Source organism: Carya illinoinensis, chromosome 7, assembly GCF_018687715.1.
Source record: "Carya illinoinensis cultivar Pawnee chromosome 7, C.illinoinensisPawnee_v1, whole genome shotgun sequence".
NCBI lineage: Eukaryota > Viridiplantae > Streptophyta > Magnoliopsida > Fagales > Juglandaceae > Carya > Carya illinoinensis.
Genome location: NC_056758.1, coordinates 15286403 through 15311899, shown reverse-complemented (window position 1 = coordinate 15311899; position 25497 = coordinate 15286403). Strand labels below are relative to the sequence as shown.

General features: G+C 36.5%; 1 protein-coding gene across 1 annotated transcript; it reads right to left on the bottom strand.

Moving 5' to 3' along the window:
• Positions 1–5373: 5373 nt before the first annotated feature.
• LOC122315377 (U11/U12 small nuclear ribonucleoprotein 48 kDa protein) lies at positions 5374–24632 on the bottom strand. Its single transcript, XM_043131250.1, has 5 exons — positions 23335–24632; positions 20923–21037; positions 16091–16198; positions 6249–7013; positions 5374–6152 (listed from the first exon to the last, which is right to left on the bottom strand). The coding sequence occupies exons 1-4, from the start codon at positions 24543–24545 to the stop codon at positions 6324–6326; spliced, it is 2124 nt and encodes a 707-aa protein (XP_042987184.1). The 5' UTR covers positions 24546–24632; the 3' UTR covers positions 5374–6152; positions 6249–6323.
• Positions 24633–25497: the final 865 nt, after the last annotated feature.

Genomic DNA, 25497 nt, shown 5'->3' with positions numbered 1-25497 from the left:
TATTTATCTTCATATTCATCTTCATATTTACATAATATCCTTTTAAATTGGTCTACATTGGATTATGTATCTTCAAAATTTTACATAACTATCAATAGTGTTTATTCAAGTTTGAAGAACCACAATTCACTTTTCAAACATTATTTTACTATTTTTTCTCTCTCCTACCCATTAAAATCAATTTTTTAAAATTTGTATTAATATGATTTTGATATATTAAGTTTATATTAAGTTAATGAAACAAAATGTTTTTTTTAGTATATATTAATATTTATTGATAAAAGTAGTCATTTTGATATATAAAATTGGTAATATTTAGATATATGGAATTTATATTTTTGAGCACATTGTGTTAATTGTAAAATATATAAAAATAATAATTTTAAGAAAAAAATAAAAAAATAATAATATTTTATTGTTATTTGGTTCAAAAATACATAATCCAATGTAGGGGTTTTTCTTTATATGCAAAATCAATCTTCAAAAGTTGTGATTTTGAAGATGCATATAAAGAAACCAATGCTAGTGCTAAGGTGATCTCTTGGCTATTAGGAAACGATTGAACCCCATCTTGTCATCAATCATCGGTGTTTTACTACGGCTCAAGCTATTTGGGCCTACCAGCATCGTATTTATTACCAATACCACAATGCTCGAAAATTCCAATTGGAGTTGGAAATTAGTAATTTCAATCAAGTTAATTTGACCATTGAGCAATTTTATTATGGTTTTATTAATCTTTGGAGCAAGTATTCAGCTATTGTTCATACTAAGGTTCCCCATGCGGTCCTCACAACTCATAAAGCAGTTTACGCTGAGAGTCAACGCGATCAGATTTTTATGAAGCTTCAACCTAAATTTGAGCCTATTCACACCGATTTATTGAACCGTAATCCGGTTCCTTCTTTGGATACTTGTTTGGAAGATTTATTGCCTGAAGAATAATGGTTATCCACTCATATGGGTATGGCTTCTGAAAAGGTCTTTTTGAGGCTGTGAATGTTGCCTATGTAGCAAAAGAGAGAATGAAGAATAAGTTGTAGTGTTTCAGTTGCAAGGAGTTCGATCATATTACTCGCAACTGTCCTAAGAAAGTTTGTAACTACTGCAAGAAAGAGAGCCATATTACCAAAGACCATCAAGCGCAACTTCAGAACTGCCAATCCCAAGCCTTTCAAGCTGTTGTTCAGTCCTCATCTTCTTCTGCGCCCTCCACTATAAGCTCTAATTCATTTGTTCTCACACCAACCATGGTCCAACATATGATTATGTCTACTTTTACGGCTTTAGGCCTACAAGGTACTAGTCCTAACTCCACTTCTTCTTGGACTGTTGATTCGGATGCTTCTAATCATATAACTGGCTGATAGTATGATGGGTCTTCATGGTTTTCATAAGTATGGAGGTAGGCAATTTATTCAGATTGCTGATGGCAGTACTCTTCCTATTACTGTTGTTGGTACTTTGGGCTCTTCATTTTGAAATTTTTTTGTCTCTTTTAGATTATCTACCAATTTGATTTCTATTGGATAATTGATAGATAATAACTGTGATGTTTATTTCTTTCATGGTGGTTGTTTTATGCAAGATCAAGTGTCGGGGACGGTGATCGCAAATGGGTCTAAAGTGGGACGTCTATTTCCTTTACAATTTTCTATTCCTAATGTTATTTCTCTTGCTTGTACGGCTACTACCAATAATAATGAAGTCTAGCATAAGAAATTGGGCCATCTTAATTATGTTGTCTTGACTCATCTTTTGAAACATGGTTTTTTGGGCAATAAAGATTAATTTTCTTCTTCTCCTGTCTCTTTTGATTGTGCTTGTTGTCATATTGGTAAAAGTAAAACTTTACATTTTCCTACGTATGATCGTCATGCTTCTAATTGATTTGAGATTGTGCATATTGAGGTTTGGGGTGTCAGTCCTGTTATTTCACATGATCAGTATCGTTATTTTGTGACGTTTATCGATGATTATAGTCGATTTACTTTGATCTATTTTCTCCATTCCAAAGCTGACGTGTTTTCTATCTTTCAAAAATTTATTGCCCTTGTTGAGACCCAGTTCAGTTCTTCTATCAAAATCTTACGCTCCGACTTAAGGGGGAGTACATGTCTCATTCCTTTCAGACTTATCTTCAGCAAAAGGGGATCATTCCCTAGCGTTCTTGTCCTTATACTCCTCCACAAAGTAGAGTCGCTAAGAGTAAGAATCATCATCTCTTAGATATCATTCATACTTTGTTTATTGATTCTTCTATACCTTCTAAGTTCTAGGTAGAAGCTTTATCTACTGCTGTCAATTTGATCAATCGTTTGCCTGCTACCACTCTAAATTATGACTCTCCATATTTTCAATTATTTGGCATATATCCTGAGTATCAACCATTTCATACTTTTGACTGTGTTTGTTTTATTCATCTACCACCCATTGATCATCACAAGCTTGTTGCCCAGTCTGTCACTTGTACTTTTATGGGATATAGCCCTGCTCAGAAAGGATTTGTTTGTTATGATACCTATGCAAATAAATTTCAAATCTCCCGGAATGTGATTTTCTTCAAAAATTAATATTTCTTTCAGTCTCAAGTTATTTCTGATCCTCCTGTTGCTCTTCTTCCTACTTTTGATAATGTGTCTTCTTCTATAGAGTAATTTAAACCAAATGTGATGTATCATTGACATCTTTCCCCTTCTTCAGCACCCCTTCCAGACATTGATCCATCATTTGATTATGTGGTTCATAAACCTCAGCGCTCCACTCGGGTTACACATCCACCGGATAGGTATGGTTTTCCTCATACCTCACTTATTGTCACTCTTGACACTGTTTGTATTCCTCATTCTTATACTCAAGCAGCCACCCAAGCATGTTGGTAGTAAGCCATGCAAGAAGAAATCCAAGCTCTTCAAGACAATCACACTTAGGATATTGTGACATGTTCATCTGGTGTCAAACTTATTGGTTGTAAATGGGTGTATTCAATCAAGTTTCGGTCGGATGGCTCACTAGACAGATATAAGGCCTATCTCATAACTCTTGGGAACCGGCAAGAATATGATATTGACTATGAACAAATATTTGCACTTGTTGCTAAAATGACTACTGTAAGAACTATCTTAGCACTTGCTACATCACAAGGGTGGTCTCTTTGGCAAATATCCTAAAGAATGCTTTTTTACATGGGGATCTAAAAGAAGAAATTTATATGTCTCCACCTCTCGGCATGTTTGCTATACCTTCTTCATAGGTTTGTCGACTACAACGATCCTTGTATGGACTGAAACAGGCTCCGCGTGCCTGATTTGATAAATTTTGCTCTACCTTACTTGCTTTTCATTTTACTCAAAGTCAGTTTGATTCCTCTCTTTTTCTTCGTAAGACTTTTGCAGGAATTGTATTGTTTCTATTATATGTTGATGACATTGTGATTACTAACTCTGATACTGAATTAATTCAACAATTACAACAGCATCTCAAGGCCTCTTTTAACATGAAAGATCTTGGTCCCCTGTAATACTTTCTTGGCCTTAAGGTGCAGATTACTCTAACTGGTACATTGTTACATCAGCACAAATATACCTAGAAAGTGATTTCATTAGTTGGTCTCCAATTGGGTAACTCTATTCTTACTACTTTGGAGGTAAATCCCAAGTTTCGTCAGGAGGAAGGTGAGCTTCACTCAAATCATCCTTGTATTGCTGGCTCATTGGGAGTTTGAACTACTTGACGATTACTCGTCCTAATAGTTTTTTTGTTGTGCAACAAATCAGTCAATTTATGCAGGCCCCTCGACATCTTTATTTAGCCGTTGTATGTTGCATTATCCAATATTTAAATAGCACCTTTACACACAGGTTGTTCTTTCCTAAGGAATCTTCCTCACAATTGGTGGGGTATAGTAATGTTGATTGGGACAGATGTGCGAATACTCGTCACTCTATTACTAGCTAGTGCATGATCTTAGGCAATGCTCCCATTTCTTAAAAGAGTAAACAGCAAGACAAAGTTTTCAAGTCATCCACTGAGTCTGAGTATCGTGTTATGTCTTCTGCATGCTCTGAGATCACTTCTCTTAATGCTAGTTATACAAGTGCCATTCAGATCGCTATTAATCCTGTTTTCCATGAGCGTACTAAACATATCGAAGTCGATTATCATTCCATATGTGAAGCCCTTGACAGATGTGATTACTCTTCCTCACATTTCCACCAAACATCAAACTGCAAACATATTCATTAAAACCCTTTATTAGCACCGGCATCAGCTCTTGATTGACAAATTGATGCTTCTTAATCTCCTAGCATCAATTCAAGGAGAAATGTTAACAGAGATAATTTAGGATACTTGATTGATACTATAATATTTGATTAATATTTGATTTGTAATGTTTTAGGATGCTTTCCTTTATAGCTATCTTGTATATATAGCAGATAATTAAACTGTAAATACGTTGGAGAAACTTACCTTGTATAGCACTTGGGCATCGGAAATATGGCAATGCTAATTTACAATATCTTTCGTATAATGAAAGGAAAACCTATGGAAAGTGCATTCAAGCCATTTTGACATTAACATGTTTGACACCTCTCAGGGTGTAATGTCTTCGTTACATGATATTTTCATGATATATTATACTCCTCGCGACTTGATATCCTTGTAATATATTGGTGATTTCTCTATTATCATATGGCTTGAATAGGATATTTGGTTAAATATATTGTTTGAGATAAAATTGTATCACTCATATTTTTATTGGAAACTTGTTCCATCTTATAGTCAAGAATATTGCCACTCCCACACGCCCATTAACTTGTTACTTGTTGAGCACGTGGCAACTCACCACCACTTCATTTGACATTTAGAAGATTCCTTCTTTTGAGATGATAGCTTTTGAACTGAAGACTATAGAGTGGACATGATTTTAGTCAATTGAGGGTTAGAAGTTCTGGAGCTAGATGATTTTGATTGTAAATAGAGTTTCCTCATAGTCATCTTAATTACTTTTACAATTTTCATTGAATTACTTGTATTCTAACTATTTAGAATATTATGGCTCTGGTCAAGCTTGTAAATGAATTTTTTTAAATTATTATATTATAATTGTGAATATTTTGGAGATTATGTATCCATTATATATTTGAATACAAGAAAGTTATAAAAATATAGGCTAAATTTTATCCGTTTTTAATTTTGGATTTGAGGTGTCACAATTTAGCGTAACCATGATTGGGACAATTTGCGACTACCAATTCTTGGAAGATATCAAATTCGCATATTCAAGAATGATCAAGCGTGTATATCCCTACCGATATAATTTTATTCGTATTAGAGGATAAGAATATCCACAAGTCATTGGCCCATCCTATATTATATCGCCGACAATCAAATTATGCTATTAATGAATATTTATTCATATTGATGCCTGGCTACATCAATGATAGAGCCTAACAAAGAAATTTTTGTAAAAGTGGACCTTCATTTCAACTGCAGCTCTACACCAGATAACAAACAATACTATGATCATTTGCATGACGTATTCCCATACTAATGTGTATAAAATAGAAGATAAAAAGTGAAATGTGTTCCTATATTTTTATTTTTTACTTTGCTGAAGTATGGGAATGAAAGCCCCTAATTGATTAGGAGGGAAAGGGTACTGAAGGAGATTCTGAATCATCTTTAAGGGAGAAGTTCTTGCTGTTTATGATGATTACAAGGAACTATAAATATAACTTCGACTAGCCTTTTTAAAGTATAAACTCATATGTGGCTTGGGTTTTCCTTAACCATCAAACAATGACCTTAAACACCCCCCCCCCCCCCCCCCCCCAACAACCACCACTACCAAAAAAAAGTAACAGACACTATGTCACAGCATGGTAAGACCACAGAGAATTTCAATGGCAATAGTGTAGTTATAATTTCTCAAAGAGTAATGTGATGATGCAATTGATGTAAACTAAAGATGTGATGATTTATGAGAAATCACATTTATATCCTACCATGCTTCTAATTTGATAGAAAAAAGGGAGATAAAGGAGCACTAACAAGATGTAAACGAGCTAAACAGCAAACAAACGAAACAGTAAAGGATACAAAGGAGGATACAAGTCTAGACAGAATTGCTGCACCCTGACGACCTTTTACTGCAAATTTACGAGAATAAGCCACATCAAAAACTACACACTGAAACCCAAATAAAAATTCAGGCTTGAATAGAAAGAACAGCTAGAGCTACTCACCTCACAAGGTAATGCTACTCAGAATTATCATGGAAGTCAGGACAGATGGTTCCTGCAGAGTATCCGCTGCGTTGTTCATGGAGTTCCCGCACAAAGATCTTCATACATGTCAGGAGATTCTGTAGGATTGTATCGATCCTCAAAAGGAATTTGCACCAGAAAATCAGAACTATCGTTTCCTAATGTGTTCCCTCGCTGTCTATGCTCAACTTCTGATTTCTGTGCATTCTTCCTTACACTCAAGTCATTTACAGATTTTGAAACAGGAGATCTATTATTATGATATTTTGACATGCCAGAATACCGCTGCTTATTCTTGTCATGCCAGGAACTGGTCACCTTCAGATCATATCGCTCTCGTCGATGACTACTTTGAACATGTGACTGGCCATGACTTTTGTATCTTTCTGGACTTCTTGAAGGATTTTCTCTCTCACGTTTGTCCCAACCCAAACTTCTCTGATCTGCATTTTGGGGGCATTCATTAAGGCTTCCTCTCGGCATCTCATAACCTTTGGCATCAGTGGAACTTTTATATTTCTTACTACTATAATCAGACTCTGGCTGTGTCCTGTTGTTGTATTGGCTACCTCGGGTCGATGCATAGTCACTTTTTGCTGGGTTATCAACCCTAGAGGTGATGTTATGAGCAGAAGGTGATTCAGATGGAAACATTTCTCCATCTTCAGCTCCCTTTGCAAAGCTCCCAATCCCTCCAGCTTTCTTGATTTCCACCATGTATTCCTCTATTATATCCCTTGTGACCTTTTAAAATGTGTAGTAAAAACAAGGCATTAATGAAATGGAGGGCACGGGGCACTAGAAAAAACAAAGCCGGCTAGATGCCAAAACTAAGCTGATTGTACAGAACATACATAAGAAAACTGAAGACAGATGAAAAATGGTCCACACAAGGCAGAGCAGGACAGAATTCCATATAAACACTGCCATATAAGCCAAGCATCCTTTCCAACAAAAGTACACGACCCTTTTAGGCAATGAAACATAAATGAAGTGAATTCTAGCAACTGCAACTATCTTGTAATATAACAATGTACTAACAGATGGTCCACCATCTCAAACATTCACATATTCACTAGACTCTAATATTATGCAGGTTAGCGTAACTAAAAACTAACCAGCTTCCTCGAAAGCTCTGCCTATAAAATCTGATATACAAAAAGAAAAAAGAAAAAGTTCTTTTAAGCACAACCTTTCACAATATATTCTTCTACGCAAACAACAGGGGAACTGCATAATCATTTTGGGAAAAATATGCAGAATGGGTCAAAACTCAAGTCACTACAGTGCAGTGCATAACAAAGATGAGAAGCAGGAGTAAGTGTTTATAGCTTTTATGTATAACATAAAGCTATAGTACAACTTGTTTTATATAACTAAGAAGATATTTTGTTGATATTTGTTTTACAAGTATATTTTATTAACATTGAAATAGACATACAGCTACAGTACTTTTAAAAACAGAAGATAAGCCAGCCCGCCATTAGGGGGAACCATTATGGGAAATGCAATTATATTGAGCCTTGAGGATAAAATCACCAAATTAATTACGTCATTCATCATCAAAACTACAAGAACTTCTTTCGTTATTATAAGTAAAAAAGAAAATACAAAAAGCCTGGGGAAATGGGTGGGCAACCCACCTGTTGGCTGTTATCCTACCAGCTGGGCAGGTTGGGCAGACAAGCCAGGATGGTGGGTGGGTATCCACCTGCCCAGTTATACTAATCTGACTGCCCCGCCCACCTGACTTGGGTAACGGGCAGGATGGGCAGAAGGGTGATTTTGACATGTATGGGTAATTTTGAGGCATGGATTGATATTAGTCAATAGTTAGGTTTCTTCAACCCTAAAAAGCTTTGAGTAGAAGTTAAAAGTTGGAACCTATGAGACATAATTCTGACAGATTAGGATACCATGAGTTCCGGGCCTGGGGTAGGGCCCATAATGCACCAGATACACCTTTTTTTTTTTTTTTTTTTTTATGACAAGGTATCCGAGAACTTTCACTGCCTAGATAAGGCTCTGGCAAAGATACACCTCAAATTGGGTCTCCATAATTTTTTGTTCAAGTTGGCTTTCCATTAATTAAAACAGTTTGAAATTCCAGGCCAAGACGTTAAAAAACCAGTCACAGATGTCACTGCAATTTCCAGCTTCAAGTCCAGTAAGTGTCATGGTGGGTTGGCACCTCTACGTGGCACCAAATGAGATGAGACCTGCGGCAATTGAAACCTAACAAACATATTTAAAAATCTTGAACATATTTATGACAGAAGATTATGTATTGCAGTGTACTGAAGGATGAATGCTAAGGTGTTTTGCATCATGAATCAAGTTTCCAAAAAGGATAGAAGGGACCAAGGGATTAAGGCTCGAAAGAAGCAAGATTACTTTTTCTGTGGAAGCAAGAAATATAAAAGGGAAACCAAAAGGTTTTCTATAAAAGCAATGTTCTCAAAGAATGATATCAACCAACTCTCTCTTTTTCTTTTTTTCTTTTTTCTTTTTTTTTTTATAAGTATCAATGAACTTTCTCTTGAAAAGTTCAGAAGTTATTTTCCCAAGTTTTCAAAGAGTGCAAGTTACAAGCTTTTTCATGAAAGATAAAAATTTTAAAGCTCTCAAAGGTTATGGGAATTGTACCCTATCATGAATACTCAACATAAGGTAAAGGTAAAGATCATAGTGTACATATTTCCAAAGAATGAAAAAAAATGCTTGGCCATCATGGAAATGCATGAAATGAATGAAGGAATGATCACTCAGAATCTTGGATCCACAGCCATGGAATCAATGAATGGAATGCAACCACACTAGTATTCATCATCACAAGGGATGATCTCTACACCAAGTGCACCCAGAGTTAATTGGGCAGATCAATCCCAGTAGTGATCAAACCTCACGGGACTTTTCTTGTGGCCAACAAGATCGCACAACCCAGGTCACACCGGTGTCAAGTGTGTAAGAGAAGTAAATGAGCCCAAAGCATTATGAAAAAGTCTTAAAGAATTGTGAGCTTTGTGTAATGACTTATTGCAGTAGAGGCTGGGTTGGTTTAGGTTATGCAGGAAGAATGGTTTATCTCTTTGCCAATAGGAGGCGATTATATGGCTACCCACATACTGCAGCAGTTCAGAAAGTGATCCCTATTTGCCTAGTGCGGTGTATTTAGAGGAAAAGGAATGATAGAAGTTTTGAAGTTTGCCAGCAGACAATGGAAGGTTAAAATTTTTGTTTTCAATACACTCTTCATCGAGGCAGCCCCTATGTATTTTAGTATGTTGAGTTTCCATGATTTTCTTGTACCTTTCTGTATTTCTATTTAATTATTCCTCCTGTAGAAATACTGTGTACTGTCAATGATATCTATATATGGCAGTAAATATATATGGCTGTAAATAGCAGTAGTTGTATAGGCACCAACTTGAGTTTATTTCCTTTCTTGTATTCCTTGATTCTTTCCTATTTTACAGATGACTTGTAGGCTGTAATTAAGACTTGGCAGCATATATAATATACGGAAACTCTCATTTGAGGGTATTCAAGCAAACTTGACATGGTACCAGAGCCCTAGAATTTTCTGGGCAATTTTTTTCGGCAGATACTTTCTTTGGCTTATGTCGGCACTCTCTGCCTTCACTTTCTGGGTTAATTTTTTCTGGGCAACTCTTTCTACATGGTTGTCGGCACTCTGTTTTTCAGAGCAGTGTTTTTGGCCTTTTTTGGAGCTTTCAGTTAGTGGGTCAGTGGCTACTGGAAATTTCAGCAGTTTCTGTTTCATTAGAGAGGTGTTTTTTTGGCCTCTTTAGGTGCACTTTTCTCGGGCTCTCTGTCTAGGCTTTTGCAGAGAGATTTTCTGAGTTTTTTTGGTGCATTTTCTGGTAGTATTTTCTGGCAGTGGTATTTTCGGGTATATTGGCATTTTCAGGTCACTCATTTTGATTTTGTGGTCATTATGTAGGGTGAAAATTCAATCATTCAATTTAATGGAAAGAATTATGGAAGCTGGGAATTTCAGTTTCGAATATTTATGAAAGGAAATGAATTATGGGGTCACTTGGATGGGTCTTCTGTGGCCCCTACTGATCTCAAAGAATTTAGTTCTTGGTCCAGCAAGGATGCCAAGATTGTTTCTTGGCTATTAAGTTCCGTTGAACCACATATGGTCAACAATCTTCAATCATTTACTACTGTTTTTTTTTTTTTTTTTGATAGGTAAAAGTAAATTTTATTCATAAAAAGGCATAGCCTAAGAACACTAGAGGTATACAAAGATCATGCCAGATTTACTACTGTCAAGGAGATGTGGGACTATTTTAGGCGTGTATATTATCAAGACAATACTGCACGCAAATTTCAAGTTGAGTTAGAGATTTCCAACTACAAACAAGGTAATCTCTCCATTGAACAGTTCTATGCTGGGTTTCTAAATTTATGGAGTGAGTATTCTGGGATAGTATATTCTAAAGTTCCTAAGGCAGCCCTAGAAGCATTCCAAGTTGTTCATGCTGAGAGTCACAGAGATCAATTCTTGATAAAACTAAGACCTGAGTTTGAGACTGCACAAGCTGGTTTGATAAACCGTAATCCTGTTCCTTCCTTGGATGTGTGCTTGGGGGAATTATTGAGAGAAGAGCAGTGTCTTGCTACTCAACATGGACTCACTCAAGAAACCGTGACAACTGAGATGGTTAATGTGGCATATGCTGCTCAAGGGAAAGGAAGATCCAAGACACAGATACAGTGCTTTAGTTGCAAGGAATTTGGGCATATTGCAAAGCATTGCAGCAGAAAATTATGCAATTATTGCAAAAAGGAGGGCCATATTCTTAAAGATTGTCGCGTGCGACCTCAGAATCGACAGGGCCAAGGAATTCACACTGCTGCCCAGGCTAATTTAGCTGCTGTCCCCTTTGTTTCTGCTCCGGGGCAGCCACCTACAGCTGGTTCTTCATCTACTCTTACACCTGAGATGGTCCAACAGATGATTGTTTCCGCTTTTGCTGCGTTTGGTCTTCAAGGTAAGGGAAATTTCCTCAAATCTCCTTGTTTGGTTAACTCTGCAGCTTCCAATCATATGACTGGAAATGCCGATGCCTTACATGATGTTAGTAAATATACGGGTGATCAATACATTCAAATAGCCAATGGTAATACTCTTCCCATCACTGCAATTGGAACTTTGGGATCCCCTTTCAACAATGTATTTGTGTCACCAGAATTATCTACAAATTTAATTTCTGTTGGACAGCTTGTACATAATAATTGTGAGATTCATTTTGATTGTAATGGTTATTGTGTGCAGGATCAAGTGTCGGGGAACGTGATAGCAAAGGGGCCTAAAGTGGGACGTCTATTTCCTCTTCAATTTTCCATTTCTAGTTTTGATTCCTTTGCTTGTACTGCTGTTACTAATAATAGTGATGTTTGGCATAAAAATTTGGGACATCCCAATTCTTCTGTTTTGAATCATCTTATGAACCGAGCTTATTTGGGGAATAAAAATTATGTTTCTATTGTGTCTTCTGATTGTAGCTCTTGTGAACTTGGTAAAAGCAAATCTTTACCTTTTCCTTTAAATGGCAGTCGCGCTTCTACATGTTTTGAGACAATTCAGACTGATGTCTGGGGAGTGAATCCCATTCTTTCACATGCTCAATACAAGTATTTTGTGACCTTCATTGATGACTATAGCCATTTCACTTGGATATATTTTCTACAATCCAAAGCTGATGTGTTTTCCACTTTTCAAGCTTTTGTTGTGTTTGTTGAGACTCAATTTTCTGCTTGTATTAAAACACTACGTTCTGGCTATGGGGGGGAATATATGTCTCATGAGTTTCAGAATTTTCTCAAAACTAAGGGTATTCTCTCTCAACGCTCATGTCCTTACAGTCCTCAACAGAATGGAGTAGTTGAGCATAAGAATCGTCATCTTTTGGATGTTGTTCATACTTTGTTGATTGAATCTTCTGTGCCTCCTCGTTTTTGGATTGAAGCTTTATCTACAGCTGTGTATTTGATTAATCGTTTACCCTCTCCTAATTTACAATTTGACTCTCCATATTCTTGTCTATTTGGTGTTGTTCCCAAGTATAATTCGCTTCATATATTTGGCTGTGTTTGTTTTGTTCACTTGCCCTCCACTGAACGTCACAAGCTTTCTGCTCAGGCTACTCAGTGTGCTTTTCTTGGGTATAGTAATGTTCATAAAGGGTTTGTGTGTTATGATGCGGATGCTCACAAGCTTCGTGTCTCTCGAAATGTGGTCTTCTTTGAAAACAAATATTTCTTTCAGTCTTGCGTTTCACATGATTCTACTTCTGCTCAATTGCCTATTTTTGATGATGTCTCTTGTACTCTTGAACGTTTTAAGCCAAGGCTTGTTTATCAAAGACGTCGTCCACAGTCTCCGCTACCCCTTCCTGTCATAGAACAGACATCTGATCCCATCTCAACTAAACCTCGACGATCATCTCGAGTTTCACATCCCCCGGACATGTATGGGTTTGTAAATACTGCCCATCAAGCTACTCTTGATACCACTTCTGTGCCCAAGTCTTATTCTCAGGCTGCTGCTCAAGCTTGTTGGCGGCAAGCTATGCAAGATGAACTTCGGGCTCTTCAAGATAACCACACTTGGGACATCGTCCCATGTCCTGATGGCGTAAAACTCATTGGCTGCAAATCGGTGTACACTATTAAACTCAGGCTTGATGGTATCATTGATAGATATGAGGCCCGTTTAGTGGCTCTTGGAAATTGTCAGGAGTATGGCCTTGATTATGGGGAAACCTTTGCACCCGTTGCCAAGATGACCACTATAAATTCTCTTCTCGCCATTGCTGCTTCCAAAGGCTGGTCCTCTTAGGCAGATGGATGTGAAAAATGCGTTCTTACATGGGGATTTGAAGGAATAACTCTATATGACTCCTCCTCTTGGTATGTTCAGTTCATCATCCACTGAGATTTGTCAGTTGAAGCGGTCTTTGTATGGTTTGAAGCAGGCACCATGTGCATGGTTTGAGAAGTTTCGCACCACTCTTCTTGATTTTCATTTTACTCAGAGTCGGTTTGATTATTCTCTTTTTATTCAGAGAACTGCCATTGGACTTCTTGTTCTTTTAGTATATGTCGATGATATAGTTATCACAGGTTCTAATTCTCACCTGATTGAGCAGCAGCATCTCAAAACTACTTTTCATATGAAAGACCTTGGCCCACTTCAGTATTTTCTTGGTCTCGAGGTACATTCTTGTTCTAATGGTATGCTTTTGCATCAGCACAAGTATACCCAAGAGATTCTCATCTTGGCTGGGCTTCAATCTGGAAACTCAGTACTTACACCTCTGGAGGTCAATCTAAAGCTTTGTCGGGATGAGGGTGAACTATTATCTGATCCCTCTCTATATCGGCAGTTAGTAGGGAGTTTAAATTACTTGACTATTACCCGACCTGATATTTCCTTTACTGTCCAACAAGTCAGTCAGTTTATACAAGCTCCTCGTCAATCTCATCTTGCAACAGTACAACGGATCATTCGTTATCTCAAAGGTACATCTGGTAGAGGTTTATTCTTTCCCACTGAGAATTCCTTACAATTAACAGGTTACAGTGATGCTAATTGGGTTGCTTGTGTAGATACTCATCGTTCCGTTATTGGTTGGTGTATGTTTCTTGGTAATGCTCTCATTTCTTGGAAAAGTAAGAAGAAGGATCGCGTATCCAAATCTTCTACTGAATCTAAGTATCGTGCTATGTCATCAGCATGTTCTGAGATTGTGTGGCTTCAGGATTTACTGAGTGTTCCACAACTTACTCCTACCCCTCTTCATGCGGATAACACCAATGCTATTCAAATTGCAGCCAATCCTGTGTTTCATGTGCGCACCAAGCACATTAAAGTAGATTGCAATTCCATTCATGAGGCATTTGATCATCATGTGATTACACTTCCTCACATTTCCACCGAACACCAAATTGCTGACGTCTTTACCAAGGTTATGTCTCGCCATCGTCATCAATTCATGATTGACAAATTGATGCTTCTCGATCGACCAACATCAATTTGAGGGGGGAAGTCAATGATATCTATATATCGCTATAAATAGCAATAGTTGATTAGGTGCCAACTTGAGTTTATTTCCTTTCTTGTATTCCTTGATTCTTTCCTATTTTACAGATGACTTGTAGGCTGTAATTAAGACTTGGCAGCATATATAATATATGGAAACTCTCATTTGAGGGTATTCAAGCAAACTTGACATGTACTTGGGCTACATCTTTTGTGTTATTCTAAAAAACTTTTCAATCAAGTTTAATAAAAAAAATAGACAGCGATCATCAAAGTAATGCTTACACATGGCCTAAGCAATTAGTGACCTGCAGAGATTGAAGTTCCCCTCACATAATAGATTCCTAAAATGCTTAAAATCTATGTGGCTAATTTAACAGTATACTCAATTAATAATTAGTTTTAGGCATTAGGAATTCCATTGTTATTATCGAGGTCGTCCCTTTTTTTTATAAGTATCAAGGTCATCCTTCTACAACACACATCCCCCAAAGTTGGTGTGCCATTTCATCAGAAGAGTGTGCAGAAATAAGTAGTAAGATGAAATTAGGGAAGATTAGTTTTTATAGAAGTATGAAATTTACAAAACGACCAAGAAATGAGAGAGGCATAATTTTAGTACAAAAGAAAACAGCAAGGAAATCCTGGAAGTATTAAAGCTAAAGAGAGATGGGCTACCAGCCCTGTGACACGCCCCATCACACAACTTGGGTAAATCATCAGTTTTTAACCAAGGGACACGGCCTCTAGGAATTGTTGCACCCACAAGTTTGAACCTTAGACTTGGAGGAGAATACGCCAAGACCAATGCTCTTTCTTAAATTAATGCTAGATAATTTATGAAAGAGGCAAATCGTAGCCTGGGAGAGGTGCTATATGATGAAGCAGAGCGAGGGAAAGAGTTTATCATTTCCTGCTTGTGAGGTGGTTAGGGAGTCATGATTCCCAGTACCTTTTTGATTGTGTGGGTTATGGCACAGGTCATTCCAGAGTCATAAAAATATAGAAGTTTGGAGAATTTGTTTCGGGTTGTGCTTAATGTAGTGTATTCAACAGGAATGCAATGCCCACACAATCGAAGACCATGAGAAAACTGACAGTCAAAACCCTTTCTTGTCACTGTCTTCTCATGGTCTAACAACACCCAGTTATCTATATCAAAGGACCTCATACACAACACAAAATTGGAAAATGTAATTGAAATACTGATTTTTTTTTGTAAGTAAGAATGTAATTGAAATAATGAAATTTAACACAACCATATCATATATTCTAATTTAACTCAGCTGAGCAAATTTTTATACAGAACGGATCCATTTTAACTAATGGAGAACCACCACATTACTCTTTTTATGCCATGGATCTTATCTAACATCTACTCTTTGTTGTCTCCTATTCAACATATCCTTTTCTAGTAATTCTTCCCATTTCTACCCCATGTTACCCGCACCTCTATTCATTTAATCCACAACTTATGACACAGAAAATAATACTAACATTTAAGCTACACAATCTAAGCTTTAATGATACCATTTCAAAATACATCATAATAACATCTTGTTGATATCATTACTATGTAGATCTCATATATCACTCCAATTAGCCCATGGTAGAAAGTTACCGACAATAAATGCACAATTAATAATTTAACTTGGTTTCCTTCCACAACTTTTTCACTGGACTGATGATGCCTTTAAAAGTTTGCAGTTGTGTAAAACAACAACCAGCATAAAGTTGTTCTTACCTGTAGTGTTGTTCTCTTCCCCTTTTTTCCACGATATGACATTCTTCGGCGTTTGTAGTCCCTTTCTTCAGCCAATAACTCCTCTCTAGTTTTAGTCTTGTTTGATTCCTGGCATAAACAGAAGACACTAAGATTTAAGTTACTTCTGAGAGAGAGAGAGAGAGAGAGAGAGAACATTCTCTTGCCAAAGCAGAAAACTTTTAAGCTGTTCTGAACTTTAAATAGACACGTGACTACGTCACATACATTATGACTTGCATCATAACCATTGATGCAAGCATCCCCTTACCCATAACAGCAAAACGTTGGCTGAATTATAGAATATAATAAATGCAAACTAAGAGATTTAAGACCTTGATAAAGGATAATGCAAATCAGAATACAATCTAGAAAACAAAAATCTATATACTATTTAATTTAATTTGCAAAGCATGGAGCTTTACTCCTATAAACTACATCATCAACTATCCAAATATACTACTATTAAATGACAATTAATGCTATAAGGACACATCTCTGATACTCCGGACTGAGTATAGGATGGTCGTGATTAGAATCTCATTGCTTGGGAGGGAAACTAAAATAAAACTTTTTTTATAGGTAAGTTTATAATTATTCTACAAGGCTTCAATTATGACATTGACTAGACTTTTGTGGATATATGCTCAGATGGGGTTTGGGCTGGAGTATTTTTGAGCATGTGATACAAAGAGAATGAAGTTATAACTTCAATTGCCTATATGCCCTTTAATTCATGACTACCTAAATTATGTAGGTTACAATCAATCCCTGAAGCAAAGTTGTAATCACGTGGCACAGTTGATCCAATTTCTTTGGGTGAGATAGATTATAGCAACGAGAGTCTGGCTGGGACAACTGATGAAGGAGAATAAAAAGCTAATGAATATGCTAACGAGGATATTGTGTTTGACGGTTATTTCTTGACATGGGGCATAATTCCTAGAGCTGCTACAGTTGAAGAAGAAAAATTCAGCATGAGATCAAGACTCAAGGGTAAGGTCACCATGGAGGAAAACCAGTTCCGTTCTAGATGAAGGGGAGGCTATTAATTTAGATGAAGTTGACAAATGATAATGAGCATCACAAATCCTTTGATGAAAATGATAACAGTCCTTGCTTAATGATAAATTTGATTATAAGCTTTAATATTGCATTGTATTACTTATGTTGGCATGGAAGACAGTACCAATAATTCTTGTGCTTTTTTGGGCATTTTCTTTTGGTTATATTTTAATTCAACTATTTACTTTATCATTTCTATCAAATATCATGGTTATGTATATTTTTGTAAAGCACGAGAAAACTATGTATATATCATGTTGCATAATACTCAAACAACTAAGATAATAGGACAAGTGTATTAATATATTGCTTTTTTTTACTGTGTTTTATGGATATTTTGTTATTTTATATTATGTTTAAAATTATACGCTTTACCTCAATCAAGCGTGCGCTTGTACTTTGCACCTAGGCTCTATGTGGCTTATGCACTTAAGTGTGCCTGGTGCTTTCCACCAACACTAACGCCACTTAGCTTGGTGGAAGCAGCTTTGCTTATCTAAAGGAGGTTGAGTTGCTTTAATCAAAAGTACTCTCTCAAACCTTCTAACCTAATTCTTGTCTCTTCTCCCTATGCCTGTAAGCATAGCCAAGCACTTTGACAAGCATTAGAGAGACTTCTTGTGTAGAGGGATTGGCAGTCATTTCAAGCTCCACCTAGTCAAGCGGTCTAAGATTTGCAACCCCATATGCCATCCTTTGGTTAGGGCATTAGAAATTTGCTTTTGTACCACAAAGCTCCATTGGAGAAATAATTTATTTTTTTTTTTGATAAGTAATATGATATTTCATTGATAAAAGGATAGGCATAGCCCAAGTACACTTGAGGTATACAAAAGCATACACCTTTTTAAGAACTAGTAACAGTTTGGAGAAATAATTAGAAGCCACTAGGAGGGAAGTTATGTGGACTGGTGGTGGTGGAAATCACATACAATAGCATGTGTGTTCAAATGAGGTTATTTGGCCTTTTGGAGCCAGAGCATGGAAAAACATCAGGAGAGAGCAGGTGCTTTTTCTTGTTCTATTTTATACATGGCGAGGGACAGGTCTAGAATCAAATTTTGACATGACTTATATCATGAGGATAGCCCCTGTAGACACTCTACTAGGAGTTGTTTCAATTATCCCAACATATGGAAGCTTCAGTTGCAAAACATTTGCAGATCTCTAATAATAGACTTAAGTACATAAACAGTCTCAAGGTTTTATAGGTTTATCTTTTCACTCCCCTTATTTCTTTCAATTTGTCAATTCGCTCTTTAGGTTAGTAATTGTTTTCAATAAGACCCCTCTATAAAATTGTCATACGAAAATTTATGTGACACGCTACATGGCTAAAAATAATAAAATAGTTTTAGAAGTCTTATTATAAAAAATCTTAAGTCATTTACAAATAGAAAAATAAATTACAACCTAGAAAATAAAATTTCAAAAAACCAAAAAAAAAGTAATTTTGCAAAAAAAAAAAAGCCTCAATGTAAATTTTTACAAACACAAAAAAAATAAAAAAAATATAAGAAAATAAAAAATAAAGGAAATCTTAAAAAATTAAAAACCAAAGGGTCATAAATATAACAAATAAAAAAGGTGTGGCGTGCCAAAGGGGGAGGAGGACACCCAACTCTGGCATTGTGGGGGCTGGTCCAAGCTCCCTCCGACCCATCATGCGGGGGGCTGGACCCAGGCCCTCTGCATGCGAGGGTGCTGGGTCATGAGCTGGTCCCAGCCACTTTGGCACTCTAGGGCTTGGTCCCAACCCCTTCTAAGAAGGGCTGAAACCCAACAACCTCACACGCTGATCAGCCATGTGGGATGGCACCTGTTGATAGGTGGCATGACACAGCTGATTTCCGTTAAACAGTCTAATGAAAATCTGGAGGGTATTATTGGAAAAAAAACTACAAACCTAAGGAGCAAATGGTTAAAATTGAGAACCTGAAGTGCAATAAAATAAAATATAAAACCTAGACTGTTTATGTACTTAACTCCTAATAATATATGGTAGTACAATGCATCCTTTAGGTGGAGAAGAGTTAGTGATGCTCGAATATGCTAAAACCTGTCCAAAAGATGGATATTTGAGATTGTTTTATTTTAATGTACTCATTTGGACTCTTAGACTGGCTATTCGTTTCCACAAAATGGCATTTGGAGAAGATTTAACAAGAGATAATTTGAGAAAGAGACATTGTTCTGAAGTGTTGTGGTATGTGCAAACAAAATGGGGAATCAATTACCTTTTGGTAGATTGTAAGTTGACTAGAAATTTATGGGTGGCAATACTCAACACTTTCAGGATTGAGAGGTTATGGTCCAAAGGTTGGTGAAGTTGTTGGCTTGTTGGTTAAACTCTTGGGGAAGTCAATGAAATTTAGATGCGTGGAGGGTGCTCCCCAACTTGCTTAATATGGTGTATTTTGCAAGAACCCAATATGAAACTTTTGGAGACCATGACATGGTAGTAACGGAGTTCAGAGTCATAGTCTTCAACAGTCTCCATGCTTGGATAGCTGCTCATAACAGTTACCCATTCTCCAACCTAATAGGATTCAAGGATTGATTTTTTTTTTTTTTTTTTTTTTTTTTTTTTTGGTCTCCTTGTCTTCAGGCCAATTTCTACAATATGAGTGAAGACTGTCAAAAGAAGCACTTTAGAGGAGCCATCTTTAAGTTGTGCCGCACCATACTGAAAACCCCTGATTGTATTTCTTAAGGCAAATTCCTTAAAAGATCTTGAGCAAAGAATCTCAAAATAAGCACTTCAAAGGGTTAATCTTCAAGTTGAGTTGCTAAGCCTAGGGAACACACGTCTTAAAATCTGCCAAGTGGTCAACTCCTTGATGGATTTTTAACAGCAAGGTAATCCAAGTGAGATGACATCCTAATATGGATGTTATGATGGGTCAATTCAGGAAAGTTGGTCATTTTCTATCAAAATAGCTACAAGTGGACAAGGATTATGTGTTTTAACATGACCACAAGTCTACAACTGTGTTGCGGCTGCTTCCGTTAAAATAGGGATGTTCATATTCTAACAGCAATTCCTTTGGAGTATAACCTACTGTACATATTTATAATTGTTTTTTTATAAGTAACATCCATGTTCATACTTTATCAGACTGAACCCAAAGAAGGGGAAACACAAGCAAACAAAAAACCGCATTCCTAAAAAATGTGGAATGATTTAACACTGTTTGGCAGGAGAAGGGACAGGATAAGGGCATGGAAATATAGAGAAGATGGGAATGGGTGCTGTTATTCTTTTGATGTGTATGCAGGAAGGCAAGATATAAACGAAGAAAAGAAAGGATATGTATTTCACTTGTTTGGTTCAACATGGGGAAGAGATTGGAAAAGCAGCTACCAAAAAATATTTTTATCCACTTATTATTTTTTTATAAGTAAACAAATAATGAGCCCCATGGAAAGATGTTCCCTCAGTCTTAAGGAGATATCACCTTCCATCCACTACTCCTTTCCTTCCAATCTTTCCCATCCCTTTCCTCTCAGCCAGCAATAGGTAGAGTTCCCACATATAAGGAATGTCACAAAAGTTCTCAAAAGCCCAAAGATCAGTAGAAACCAACCACAATTGAATTGATTTCTGAAGACTTAATTGTCATAATCAACATAAGTAGTTTTTGGAAAACAAAAGATTTCCAGTGCCAAACCACTTTTTGCAAACCAAACAATATACAGTTAGCACATAAGTTCCTGCTACTATATAAAAAGGCTATGATATCATTAACCTGATTAGAAAACCGTTGCTGATGAAGTCCATCATGCTCAACTATAGACCTGTAATTAGGACGTCTTATCCGCTCCTCATCAGCTCTCTGTGATACATAATCATGCTCAGCAAATCTACAAGTAGAAAGACATTCACTTCAGCATTTATTATTATAAAAACTGAAAACTGGTATGTCTATCAAGACTAACTGTACTATAGAAGAAGATCTTAAAACCATAAGTCAAACAGGAACATATCAATATAATGACACATTGTCCAACATTACATTGATGTTAAAAAAAAAATCATGGTAGGACCACAATAAATAGGTAAAAAAAATGAACAGGTTAATCAGATGGATAAACCTGGATACAATATATATCTGCTATCTCCGTGTAATTAGATATAAAATGAATTCAAACAGGACGTTTGGAAGCCAATTTACACAACCAAAACCACGTAAATTATATAACCCAATCAATGCCATCCATCAAAGAGACTGTTAAATATTGGTTTGATCACATTTTAGGCACCATCTTAATATATTGATCCAAGTTGATACAAGAATGTAACATTTATTAGACATTCAAATTAATAAATAGGATACAGGCCAAATCATTCTCATTTCCAATCAATTTAAGTAGGGCTGTAAATGAACTTTGGCTCAAACATTAAATGAGTCAAATTTGCATAAGCTCGGTTCAACTCAATTAAAGTCGCAAACAAAACACAAATCTACTTAACTTCTTTAAAGCTCGTAAGAGGATTCACAATGGTTTAGCCATTTTGCATATAAATGCAAAATGGTTAACATGTCAAAATACGCTCTCCAATGGGTTATATAAAGTTAATGAAAGTCATATGAGCTACAATACTTCTCTATATTTGGGTTGCAATATTCATAAATCTAAAAAAAAATAGTATTTCTTTCCTTTTTCCTCTCTTTTTTTATATTTCTCACATTCACACTTCCATTTATAAAACATAATAAAAGCTATAATATTATGACAATAGTATTTTAATAAAGAAAAGATTGCTCACGACAAAAACTTTATAAAAGATGAAAATGGTACAAGTTCACAAAAAACAAAAACAAAAACAAAATATTGGGAAAAAAAATTACAATGAGATTGTGTTTTGACCATGAAAAAATGGATTTAGTCTTGTCACCTATGTCCTCAACATTTTGGTAAGAAATCGTCGGTATGAACTCCAAAATGAGTCTTCAAGCAGGTAATTGATTCAAGGTTCAAAGTAGGTCCGCTGGTTTCTGTTTATGACAATCGATCTATGTTTTCTTTTATTGTTGTTCATGTTAACTGCAATTTCTGAGTAATGCTTGATCCGAGTTTTTTTTTTCTTCTTTGTGTTTGTAAAATAAGAGTTTGAACTTGGCTAATACTACTTGAACTAAGCTTGAACAACCTTTTGGAGCTCAACTCGCACTCGATGAGCTAGAGCCTAGATATATTTTTGTCAAGTCCAGCTCGAACAGCTGATACTTGGCTCAGCACATACCCTAAGCCTACACAATATTTTACCACCTAATACCAAAACATGACAATTCTACAAAAAAGTAGGACTCAATGAAGCAGCGAGAAGGTAGTAAATAAAAAAAATGATATAAAAATGTTGGTAAAATTATTAAATGAACCACAATACTTCTGCTAATTTAATCATGCAAGCATCCTTTGTTGATGTATACATTTTCAAAATGTATGTCCACCACCCTACCTTCTTGTAGGAAGCAATGAAGAGGTAGAAGGCAATAAAGATATGTTAATGTCAAAATATTGTAAAATTTTAAATAGCCCTCAGTACCTCTCTTAATTTAAGTATGCAAGCATCCTTTATTGATGTAAACATTTTTGAATTTCTGTCCTACACCGAATAGTTAACCCGTAGGGATTAGCTCAAGTGGTAAAGGGATTGGTCTTGGATGTATGCTCCCTCTAGGTCTAAGATTTGAATCCTCTTGGGTGTAAAAAATTTCTAAGGGCCATTGGACTGGAGAACTTCCCCTTGAATTATCTTAGATACACTTGGGGAAACTCCTTGCCGAGGGCCTATACACCCCGGGATTAGTCAAGACTTAGTTCTCAGACACCCGATGCCAATAAGAAAAAGGGAAAATTATCTCCTACATCCATCCTACCGTAAATTGTGCCAATAGAAAATTGCTAGAACATAATATTTTTTAAATTATTACACTTCATTTGAATTATCCCACTACATTAAATTCTCTCTCTTGTTTTTTATGACACCCCTACCTTCAATTATCTCTCTTATTTTGAATTACCCCCCTACTTTTTATTAGTTTTCAATAGAGTTCTCGGATGCCAAAAAGGAGTAGGGGTATTTTTTGTTCTTAAATCGAAATAAAGAAAAATACAGGTATAAAAAAGAATAGTAACATACTGTCGATACTTACGTAAGTGGTCGGGAAGGCCGTAAACCCTTGATCTTCTCTTCAAGCAAAGCCCGTTCACGCAGTGCAGCTATTGCTGCCGCGACCTGTGACTCTAAAATGACCTTTCCAGTAACGGTGCAGTTCAGTTTATTGTTCATGGTTGTTTCAAGTAATTGGGCATCGCTAATACCGGAGCCATTACCAACCAAATTCTGAGAAGGAGAACCTTCTTCTTCTAGAGTGGCAGACTCGGTCACCTTTTGCTCAGAGGGGAACACCAGCAAGCCAAGTGCAGCAGCATCTAATATACATTGCTTAAGCATGTTAAAAGCAAATAGCTTTGCATTCATTTCCCCATACAGAATAGAAAGCTGAGATGCGAACCATATCAATGCTTGAACCAAAACGGGACATTTGAAACTCATATTCCTCCCCTTATACATCTGGTCCTGATCCCGATCCAAACTTCGAGCTTCCTTCACAATTGCCTTGAGGCAAAGCCTGAAAAGCAAAAATATATGGTCCCTCAGAGCGACATCAAGCACAACACCACCATAAAGCGGCGAACTGGCAATTACCCAATTCATCAATCCATACTCTCTAAGCATCCTCGTACCCCTAGAAAGCGCACGAAGAACACCATGGGAGTAGGCACTAGGATAATCACTCCAAGCCTCGGTTTCACCACTAATTGCCACTAACTCCGACGGAGTAATCTCCAAAAAGCACTCCTTCCGAAGCCCTTCAACCTCTTTTCCGCCACAATGAACAAGATCCGCGAACTCGACGGATAAAAAGGTCGGAATCGTGAACGTCCTCTTCGCAGAATCTAGACTCGACAAGCAAACAACACCCGGGCAGTCCCCGTACAAAAATATGGAATGAAAATTGGAGTCGAAAGGGGAATCGGATGAGTACTGGTGGAGACGATTTTGGAGGGGGAGATTGGGATAATGGCAGCGGAGAGAATGGAGAAAGAGGGAGTGAGGGGGCATGAGATGGTGGTGATTGAAGGGGCATGGGACGTGATTGGGGCTTCGGTGTGGTTTCGGAGGGACGAGAATGGAGAGGGAGTGGAGAGTTTGGTGCGAGAGGCAGATGAGGCTTTTGAGGGAGGAGAGTGTGGTGTGGAGGTCAGCAGGCTTTGATGGAGGATTCTGAGGCTGAGAGTAACAAAAGTTTCTGCTAGGGTTTTGAGGCAAAGAAACGGAAGACGAGGAAGAAAGGTCCATCAGTTCACTCGCAGTTTAGAACAGAAGGAGAGAGAGGAGGAGGGGGAGAGAGGGTAAAAAGTGAAAGCGAGGAGCCACCGTTTGTGAGAGAACAGGGAGATGACTGGACGGTTCGGTTTGTCGGTCTCGTCTAAAACTCAAAAATTATTATAATTTTCTCAAATTTTTATTTAAAATATAACAAATAATTTAAATTTTTTTAACTTTTTCTAATTTTAAAATAATAATATTATTATATTTTAATATTTTAATATTTCATATTAAAACTCAAAATTCTTATCTCAAAATTTTCACTTATCAAACCGAACCGAATTGGTTAGAGTTTAAACCTATGTTTGGGTATTAAAAAAAAAAAAAAAGTACTTCAGCTATTTTCAACATATTTTATCATTAGTTATTATTTTATTATTACTTTTCACATATTTTTTATTATTATTCATTACTTTTTATTATTATTCAATATTTTATTATTATTTTTTCATTACTTTTTCACTACTATTCACAATACTTCTTAACATTTTTCACTACTCAAACCCAACCTTAAAATCTTTGTAATTTCTTTTATAAGTAAAAAGTAAATTTTATGAGAACTGTTACAGACATAAAGTGATTATATAAAATATATCCATAAACTGGTATGATTTTATGGAATCCGTTAGATCTACTTTATAATAAAAGTAACTTTACAATCCGACATACCATATCAAACTATATTAATTTGTAAGTTTATTTTTATGTACTCCCTTTGTAACTAAAGTATTTTTCAAATTTTTTTGAAATCATGAAAGTAAGCAAAACCTATGTACACATGAAGTATACAGAAAAAATGCTTAAGTATATTCTATCATCAAAACACTGTGCATTCCTTTTCGACTAAATGCACCACATAATACATAGTGATATCATCTTCCCTACTGCCGCCACCTAAGCACAGTTGTGAATATCCGTCCAA

Excerpts from the sequence above, each read along its gene's own strand:
- LOC122315377 (XM_043131250.1), bottom strand. The coding sequence starts at position 24,545 with ATGGACCTTTCTTCCTCGTCTTCCGTTTCTTTGCCTCAAAACCCTAGC. Across the intron at positions 16,199-20,922 it reads AGCAACGGTTTTCTAATCAG|GAATCAAACAAGACTAAAAC; the intron begins GTTAATGATATC and ends TGTTTATGCCAG. Across the intron at positions 7,014-16,090 it reads GGAAGAGAACAACACTACAG|GTCACAAGGGATATAATAGA; the intron begins GTAAGAACAACT and ends ACATTTTAAAAG.